The sequence below is a fragment of the Lycium ferocissimum genome, chromosome 1, assembly GCF_029784015.1.
Source record: "Lycium ferocissimum isolate CSIRO_LF1 chromosome 1, AGI_CSIRO_Lferr_CH_V1, whole genome shotgun sequence".
Lineage (NCBI taxonomy): Eukaryota > Viridiplantae > Streptophyta > Magnoliopsida > Solanales > Solanaceae > Lycium > Lycium ferocissimum.
In genome coordinates, this window is record NC_081342.1 from 24405797 (window position 1) to 24416366 (window position 10570).

General features: G+C 34.7%; 1 protein-coding gene across 1 annotated transcript; it reads right to left on the reverse strand.

Annotated features, from left to right (window-relative positions):
- Window positions 1-8710: 8710 nt before the first annotated feature.
- On the reverse strand, window positions 8711-10274 carry LOC132063504 (uncharacterized). The gene is made up of 2 exons (XM_059456064.1): window positions 9070-10274; window positions 8711-8992 (listed from the first exon to the last, which is right to left on the reverse strand). The coding sequence occupies exon 1, from the start codon at window positions 10272-10274 to the stop codon at window positions 9165-9167; it is 1110 nt and encodes a 369-aa protein (XP_059312047.1). The 3' UTR covers window positions 8711-8992; window positions 9070-9164.
- Between the last annotated feature and the right edge of the window lie 296 nt (window positions 10275-10570).

Here is a 10570-nt window from a genome sequence, read left to right on the forward strand (position 1 = left end):
GTAGGCGAACCCTTACCCGTTAACCCATTAATCACAGCCAATTTCAATCTCTTTAATCATTTATACTCTAACAATCAATAAATAAGTGAATGAATAAATAGTCTAACCAAGTCATAAATGATAAATAATATAAGTGCGGAAGTCTAACTATTAAATTCGCAAAATCTGAAAGTCATCGTACAAGGACTCTAACTAATAATGTCTAAAGAATGAAATATCTGTCAAATAAAATAATAAATAATGTACGGAATGAAAGTAGACATCTGGAAAGAAAGATCTTCAGGCGGCATGGCATGGATAGAAGCTCACCCTCGGATCTAATCAAGCAAACTAGCTTCAAGCTAGAAATGTGATCTGGGTGAAATCTCTAGAACACATTTTGCACTCAAAAAGGGTGCAGCAAGGTAGTATCAACACAAACACTATGTACCGGTAAGCATCATAGGCTGACTAAGATTAGTTCACACATATAAATATAAAATTAACAAGATAAACAGATAGGCACATAATTGTAACGACCCTCCAGGTCGTTAGGCAAAATCTTGGATCACCCTACCAAATAGAACCTTCTTAATGGTAGAACAAGCTAATAGAAACTCGAATGTATAAGTCTAAGAACAGAAAACTTGACTTGTTGTGATTATTGTTTAGTTGTGTTGAGTCCATTGGGGGGTGATGTAGGAAATTAGACCTCCATTGGGAATTCCGAGGTCGCGGGTGAGTCCGTATGGTGTTTTTATATTAACGTGCATGTTTTGTTTGTGTTTGTGAGGCCTCGATGAAGTGTTGCATGGTAGAGTGAAAAACTTTGGAAATTAGTGAGCTCACTGGTTCAGTGGTACCACTGCAGCGAAAGAATTACCGTTGCGGCGGGACCGCTACAGCGGCTGGCCTCTCGCCGCCGCGGTCATCGGGGAAACAGGGTGTCCGCTATGGCTGGCACTGGACTGTTGTAGCGGGACCGCTGCAGCGGGACCAGGCTCGCCACAGTGGAGGGACAATTTTGTTATGGTCCACTACGGCGGGCACTTGCCTGCTATAGCGGGACCGCTGCAGTGACAGGTGGACCGCCACAGCGGTTGACAGGGACAGAATATCGATTTTTAAACACTTGTTCCACATTCTTTATTCATAAAACTCCAAAACAGTTCCCAACAAGAACCTAGGGCGAAATTTTAAGCTAGGTCAAGAATATCCTTGAGAGGTAAGTCTCAACCATTCCTTCCATCATTACACTTTCATCTCTATGATTATCATCCCTTTTATGAGTCTACAATGGTGAATTGGGAATAGTAACCTTAGAACTTAATAGACTTTCAATAGTTGATGGGGTATGATTGTTATTGTATGTTTATCATCTAATGGCTTGGGTTATCACTTTTTAATCAAGAATTGAACCATTAGAGACATGAACTAAGTGAATTGAGACTTAGGTTTCATAAAAATGGTAGCTTGACCATGGAAACTGTTTGTAAGAGGTAATTTGATTAAATAGCCTTGTAAATTGATAGTTCGTGGTTGTAAGGCCAATGTTAGATTGATTTACACCTAGTAATCATTCAGCCATTACAAGGGGGTAAGGTGGAAGGGTGTTCATTGAATTGATATTGTTGACTAGAGTAATTGTGACTTATTTAGCATCTTAATTGCTAGACTTTGAGCGTTCCAAGGCTTTACGGAAGGGAAAGGCTATAGCGGAGTAATCTGCATGGTTCCATCTCTACAGTTGAGGAAGGTTACGGTCTACTTGAGTTAGACTTTGATTAGTTGATTGTATGTGTTGTGAAATTGATAGGAGAAAGCATGTCTAGTCTTCAAGCATAATGTGTGGTTGAAATTCTTATATGTTATTGATTGAGTGACTATATGGACTTAGTGCCACTATTCGATATGTTGGGACCTACAGGTTGATGAGGTTGTGGTGAGAAGTTAATATGATCTTCTTGGTGAAATTGAGGTACAAAATGACAAATCGATTATTGAAAGCGATGTGACAATAAATATGTATTTATATACGAAAAGGCTCATTTGATCGGGGATGAGGATGAGACCTAGATATGAACAGGCACATTTGATCGGGGTGGAGGATGTGGCCTAGTTTTAAGCTCGGGTCCGACGAGTGAATCCTAAACGGGTGTTACATGGACACCGTGGATCCTCTGCAGGTCATGACTACTGAGCAATAACATCAGTTAGCATGTATGTATAGTGTTATTTGGTCGTTGTCGGTAGACTTCTTTCCGTTGTTTGCTTCCGTTGATTTGATTGGATATCATTGGGTGACTTGCTTGTTATTATCATTGGTTGACTTGTTGTTGGGCTATTTGATTATGTGTTGTTGACTGGTCTGTCTATTTTATTGATTTTATGATTCATGCATGATACTAATCTTAGTCGGCCTATGATATCTACCGGTACATAGTGTTCGTACTGATATTATCTTGTTGCATTCTTTTGAGTGCAGATTGTGATCCAGAGACTGCTACCCGACCTCACATTTAGCGTTGAGGCCATTTGCTGACAGATTTAGGATGAGCTTTTATCCATGCCAGGACACCCGAAGATCTTCTTTTCCTAATGTCTATTTCCACTCCAGACATTGATGGTTATTTATTTCAGACAGTATACATTCCTTAGACATGTTTTGGATTAGAGTCCTTGTACGGTGACTTTCGGATTTTTTAGATTGTAATAGTTAGGACTTCCGCATTTCCATTATTAATTTATGGCATGACTATTTATTGAATTATCTTGTGTTTATCTGTTATGAATTGGTTAAATAAAAATGGACTTGAATGAGTAGTTGGTTAGACGTATTGGTTCGCCCACTATGAGTTAGCGTGGGTGCTAGTCATGGCGGGTTGGGTCATGACAATAATACTCATATCCAAGTCACAGAATATCCCATAACTAAATCACAGCCTAAGATGAAGCTTCTAAACCACAAGTCTGTTCAATCTCGATAATCTCACCCGATAATCACAAGTCCAAGTTCCGACCCTAGGTAGAGTCACTAATCCATAATTTCACTCAGTCAATGATCATATCTATACCACAACGTTTTGTTTCAACAAACCATACCAAAATCGAACTAAACGAGTCATATAATAATGCGAGAATAAAATGTAATGAAGTGCAATGCAAAATATAATGATGTGCAATGCAATGCACTGGCCAAATACTCCAAACTTGTACACACATGCTAAATGGTAATGTTTTCCCCCAATAGTCATGACCTGCAGAGGACCCATGGTGTCTATGTACCACTCGTTCCGGAACGAACCTCGGACCACGAGCTCACAACTAGGCCACATCGTCACCCGCTGTCAAATGTTCCTTAATAGATGTATATGTTCCATCTCAAAATTTCATCAACAATGCCTCATAATCGAATCACAATGAATAACTCAAGAACACATATCAAAGCCAGAACAATGAAGTACAGCCATAGTAACCCAATTCATAACAAGAATCACCAATAACTCTGCTAAACCATAGCCTAATTATACAGCTATCTCAATAAATCGGTGAAGGGTATATATGAACACCTTCCTTTCAACAATTCCAAACCATTTCCATGATGTATGAATGCAGAAATGGGTGTAAATATGGTAAATCAATGCACTAAAATAATGATGAAGGTACAAGAAGTCATAATGCCATAAGTCATATCAAGACTTAGATAAATTGACTCAACTATAAGCATGATCAATCAATGAAATCAAGTGCAAATAAAAGTGCAAGTCACAATGCTATAAGCCTTTCCAGAACTTTAGATAAGTCAGCTCAACCATGGAATGAATCATTCAAACCATCTCAGTCAACATAAAGAGTCTATGTCCCTCTTTACTTCCAAATATAATTAATACACCTCACAACTAAGTCTTGTATCACCGAGGTGCTCCATTTTCTCATATATCATCATCAATACCAAGTTATAATTCAATATCAATATATATATGGAATGAGAATGCATGCCAAGTATAATATCACCATCAACCGTAATCCATACGTCAAGTTTTCATCTGCGTATTATGATAAGTTTATATCCTTCCTTTCTCCGACGATATGTGTGACAATAAAGAAAATTGGGTACAACACGTATCACAACACAACCATTCAGTTAGTAAGTCTAATCACAATAATAGGGCAGCAAGACACCATCAACAACAACCAAGCTAATAGAATTCCATCCCGAATTGCCACAGTATGAATATAACTACACCTTCACAATGCGTAAATAACGGTGACAAGCCCACATAATCAGAAGTCATACCAACCTAGCTAATATTCAACCAAACACCATGTCTGAAGACTTAATCATGCTTTCTCCTATCAGTTCTACACAACATATACCTTTCGCTAATCAAAGTCTAACTGAAGTAAGCCGTAACCTACCTCGAATGCAGAACAGGAGCCACGAACTTCTCCACACGAGCCATCTGTTTCCGAAGCACCTTAGAACGGTCAAAGTCTAGCAATATGATGCTAAGTAAGCGATAAACCTTCTATTCAAACAAGAACAACAATTTGGGAAAGAAGACCCAACTACTTCTACCCTTTTCAGTTGGTTAATTAATCTTTAGGACCATAATCATCCTAATTATAGTCTCAATCATCATATTGAACCAGTTAATGGGTTTTCTAATCGATTTAACCCTCCTTACATAGCTTTTAGGTCAAAGATTCCATTTTTATGAGAACCCTAGGTTTCAATTCAACAATTTCACCATTTAATATCAAATTATCATCCTAGGAAGTGATTATATAAACTCCTAGATGAACAATTATCAATAATCCATTCATTATTCTTAGGGTTTTATAAACTTAGGTGTTCTAACCTTTCAATTCTCCATTAACAAGCTTTTAATGATGCTAGAAGTTATCATGATTTAAGAACGAATAAAATTAATGGTGGAAAGTTACCTTGATGAAAGAGTAGTGACCCAGCCTTAGAAAATTCGTCTCAAGGATTCGTGGGAACTGTTCTTGGAGTTATGTGGGGAGTGGGGTCAAAATAAGATATATAAACAGGGTTTCTGATTTAATGAGGACCGCTTCGCTGCAGCGAGAACCACTTCCGCTGCAGCTTTCGACCTTTTGCTGTAGCGGCTTCGTTACAGCGGGAATCTTCCGCTGCAGCGACGCCCCTTAGGCAGTGAGCACGGAAATTTTACTAACCTTTCACCCAACTTCTCACAATCAATCTGAGGTCCTAATAACACAAGCTAATCATGTAAACCAATGTAAAAATATGCTACGGACTCACCCGCAGCCTCGGGATTCCAAACGGAGCTCAGAATTATTAAGTTAACCCCCAAATGAACACACAACAAGTTCAAACAAAACACATAGTTAACCGAATCAAGTTTTAAACCTTTAATTTATACTTTGTGAGTCGTTGTTAGCTCATTCCTAGCCTCGGGAAGATACTAGTGAGGGTAAAAGGGTCAAACTCTCCATAATGATCGAGCGGGCCGTTACATAAACATAAAAATAAATACAATTTTCTTATCTCCTAATCTCTTTCATTAATATATATTATGCTATTTATTTTTACTTATATATTATACTAGTTTAGTATACGCGCTTTGCGCATAAATTTTGCGTTTATTAATAAAAAGCGTATAGAATATTCTTGTAATTATAAATAATATCTATTTAACTTAATAGAAAGGAACTATCAAGATTGATGAGATATAACCAAATAACGTTTCTGTACTTTATAAAAAAAAAAAATGATGTAATCATAAATATATCTAATTGTTCATATTTATGTTTCAGACCATATCCAGTCACTCCAATTCAAATATTATGAAACCATCAAAGTTCACATGTTCTAACTTTTAAATAACCAGTGGATTTTCTTGTATGCTTTAACACTTTTTGTAACTCAAATAATTATGCATCTTTTGAGTAAAATGGATAGCACTTACGAATTATAAAAAAAAAAAAAAAAAAAAGAGGGGGGAGGGGGGAACAAATAGAGTGTGTATTCCTATTCTGTCTTTTCATTTGCACTTATCAATAAAACCCCAAAATTTATTTTTTAAAAAATTGTATATATCTTAGCTATTATTATAAAAATATAAAAGTAACAATTAAAATATTACTTATAAAAAACTTTTATATGTTTAATTTTTTGAATATAAGCATGAAATATTAAATGTATTAGGGATTTTTAGTCGAACTAAGTCTATCATGAAATCAACGGATGTCAAAAATTAATGGCATATACTCACCAGCCACACCAAAATAAACGGAGAACTCTAGGGGCCTTTTATTTTAATAATTTTTTATGATTTTCTTTCCACCTAAATTCAGATGTGTGTAAATACGAAAAATAGACGGATAATTTTTTAATGTGATAATTAATACTCTTCCGAATAGTAGTCATTTTCGTTGAAAAGAAAAAGTGAAAATAGCATATGTTAATCTCTCGTTTCAAATGGCTTAGTAGAATGCCCACCATAACTTGAATTTATTATTTGCATTTGCTTTATTTTCTATTATTAGTTTAGTACTTTCAACTCACATATTCCATTCATGATGCATTCAATGATAAATTCAGTACCTGCCTTAATAGTTGATATAAGGTAAATCAACATTCTTCGCGTAGCGTCAACGAAAGAAAATTCAAACAAGGAAGAATTTATACGAACTACTATTTTAGTTGTAGTTTTAGGACTCCAACAACTTTGCCAAAAATAAGTAGGGTTTTTATTATTACGGTAAACTTTTTCTTTTTTTGTTTGTTGCTAAAAATAAGGCAAGTTTATATTTCAGTTTTTATTTTAAAAGGAAATATATATTATTAGTGTTTAGTAATAATATATATATATATATATATATATATATATATATATATATATATATATATATATATATATATATATAGTAGTAAATGTCGATTTTGTCTATTGTAGAGTCTTTTAATGAATGACAAAAAGTTCAAACAATATTTTCGAAAGTCCTTCGTGCTTTTAATATAATATAGATAGACAGATGAGGTAAAGAAGACTATATTTTTTTTTATATAAAAAAAAATAGAATACTTATAATTTATGTAGACTTATATTCAAATGTTTATTATTTTATCACCGGTTTGTTTCATTTTAAACGAGTTAAATAAAATATTGAATTACTAAGTTTATCATTGATAGCATTTATTAGCATCTTTTGGTTCTCTTTATTTGGGGTAGTATATAGTCTCATCAGGTATGCAAATTTCGTTGAAACTTTTCTTTGCTTAAAACATGAAGTAAAGTCATATTTAGCATGTTGTAAGAATAATATGATTCATTTCAACTTTCACTAAGTATGCGGTTATTTTCATTAGTTAAACACCTGCAAGACGACTTTAGATGCGTTCAAAATTAGTTTATAGATAGATTTGAATGCCTTTAGCTTCGACCAATTCTAGAAAATTTGTTAATATATTTGATATTTTTAGCTTTAGTCTATTTTCTTGTAGATTTTTCAGATGCAATGTGAAAAGAATACCATTAAAATTAGTTGCTCAATTCGACGTATAAATTTGAATTGATGTTAAAATAAGTAATAGAGCATATAGTATCTATTTATTAATGTGGCATCTTAAACAAGTTATAAATTATTATTGAATCATACAAAAATAGAAAAAACAAATTTTTGTAGTGTTATCCCTATTATCATTATCATTCTCTATTGTTCTTCAGTGAAAATATTGATGATTAATTTATTTCTTAAATGATAATTAAACACTTGTAAGTATAACTTAAAATTATAATGTTGGACTCCTTCAGTTTTAACCGACTGAGTCCGTCGATTTTTGTGTTCCGAGATACTGTTTTCTGACATTATCAAGTCTGTTGGTTTTTCCTCGATTTTACCTATAACCGACGGACGTCCGTCAGTTTAGTTCCGAGGTATTTGACTTTTTCTTTAATAATGTGTAACTTTAAATATGAGTTCGCTAATTTTTTTTTCCTTATAGTTCTCGTCAAATCTAACAAACAAAGTTCGATGAATATTTTTTTTCAGAGAGCGAATTTAAAGGACCAAAACTATTAAGTACATAGTTAAGGGACTATTTTGAGCCTACCCTCGTACTAAAGGACCATTTATGTCGTTTTGTCTTGTTTTTGAATGGAATATAGTTCCATATGTTTTATTCCTGAGCAAAGGGCTAAAATGATCCCTTATCTATGGGAGTAGGTTCATTTTGGTCCCTTAAATATGACTTGAGCATATTTAATCCCTTAACTTTACTAAAGTGGTGCACTTTTTATCTCCCTAACGGAACCCGTTTAAAAAGTAACGGTAGGGATAATTTAGTTTCAACTTACAGTGCTATCTCCTTTCTTGATTGATGAACATTTTATTTCTTCACGCCTTCTTTATTTCTTAAGATAAAGGAACCAAGGAACCAAATCCTTTTAAAACCATAGCTGATTGACCAGATCCTTCAAATAGTCAATAAATAGTTTCCAAAGTTACTTTAAACTTTCATATGCTTTGTCTTCACTTGCCAACGTAACAAAAACTAAATCAAAATTAAATAAGGAGCTAATAAAAGTATCTCCTTTATAGATAATATCCATCTTCTGAGAAATATAGTACTGTAGCTCTTTACAGTAACTAAACCAAAATGAAGAGTTACTAAAATCTACTTTTTTACATCAATCTTTAGCAACAAAAAATTAACCCTTTTATGCATATCAACCTATCCCTTTTAGTCTGCTATGCATATAAACCTATCCACATCGTCTTCAATAGCAACATCGACTCATTTACACCAGACTTCAGCAGCAAAAATTAACCTTTCACAGCAGCAAAACTATCCTTTTAGAGCAGCAAAACTTATCCTTCTATAGCAGCAAAAATTTTCCTTCAACAGCAGCAAAACACAATCTTTTACAACAACAATTTACATACTAAAAAATGAGTTGTCAGACACTCCACTTTCTTGAGTTGCTTTCATATGTTCTTCGCTAGCAGGTCCTCTTCTCACCTACAATTTAAAAAAATATCAAGATTAACTAAATAACAACATAACTAAAAAGAGTGTTATATGTAATTAAACTATACCGTAAGCTTTGTAGGAGCAAAAGGTACAGTAGGAAATGACGATCCTTGTTGCGTTGTCTCATCATCATGAGAATCTGGATACACACGATTTAAAGCTAACGGGTTCTTATATTATGGCCTGGTTTGTGGCATAAGCTACAGTCCAAGTTATTTTGCTTCCTTCTCATTTTTTGTCTACTTGCTCCCACTTCATCTGGTTCTTTTCTCCACTGCTTTTGTTTTTTTCCTTTGGTACTTTGTTTTACCAACCGTGGAGGCAAAGGAGGTATGTTTCTCGACTTAGGCCACATCTCTTGACTGTTCATAGGTAGAATAGAAAATGCATAGATTTTTCTATAAGTTTCTACCTTATAACAATCATCCACGTATGAGTTAATGTCATCATGTTTAGCCCAAATTGCGGCAATGGCATGTTTGCAAGGAATTCCTGTTAGATCCCATCTCCTACAACTGCATTTTCTATTTAGTAAATCCACAGCCCAATTGTTCATTATGCTTGCCCCTATTATCTCATAATTCCACTCATTTGATTTCCTAGGAATAAATTCAGCTGCCTTAGCCTGATTTTTGTGCAATACATCCTTAATCCTAGGGCAAATATCACCAACATTCCACTGGGCACCTTTATCCCTATTTGCTTGCATCCTCGACATAAGTAAGTACCTTAACTTCTCCAATAGAGTGATAATCGGCTTATCTCTAGCCTCAAGGATCATGCTATTAAAACATTCACATATATTATTGAGTAAGGTATCATATTTCACAGTTTCGGAAAAGTGAGATTTAGACCATTCAGTAGGTGGCTTGTTCTTGAGCCAATCAACAGCTTCTGGATCAAGATCAAAGATATCAACCATGCAATCATCAAACCACTCTACTATCGTAGCTCTTGCAACCTTCCAAAGGGCATTCTTGAGTGAGTCACCACCAAATCCGGCCCTCTTGAAGTTGTTATGGAGGTGTCTCACACAGAATCGATGACTAACATATGGCAATACTTCATTGAACGCTTCAATCAAACCTTTTTGCTTATCCGACATGAAGGTCCAAGTACTAGTATCATCAATGTCTAAGTCAATCTTCAAATAATTCAAAAACCATTCCCATGATTCCTTTCTTTCCTTCTCTACAACTACATATGCTATTGGAAAGATATTGTTATTTGGATCAATTCCAACAGCAGTTAACAATTGAGTTCCATACATTGGGCCCTTAAGCCAACAACCATCGATTCCAATTATTCTTCGACAACCACTCTTGAACCCCTCTTTACAACCACCAAAACAAATGTAAATTCGCTAGAATCTCTTAGGCTTGTCGGGCACCTCATTTTCAACCAATTTCATATAGACAGAGGTATTTGGATTTGTCCTACCAATCTCATTGCAATAGTTCCACAATACCTTGTATTGAGCATTAAGATCTCCATCAATCAGTGCAAGTGCTTTTCTCTTAGCCCTTCTACATTGTGATAATGTCACCTGGACTCTTAGCTCCATAC

What these genes read in the sequence shown, in the direction of transcription:
- LOC132063504 (XM_059456064.1), bottom strand. Translation starts at nt 10,274, where the DNA reads ATGTATGGAACTCAATTGTTAACTGCTGTTGGAATTGATCCAAATAAC.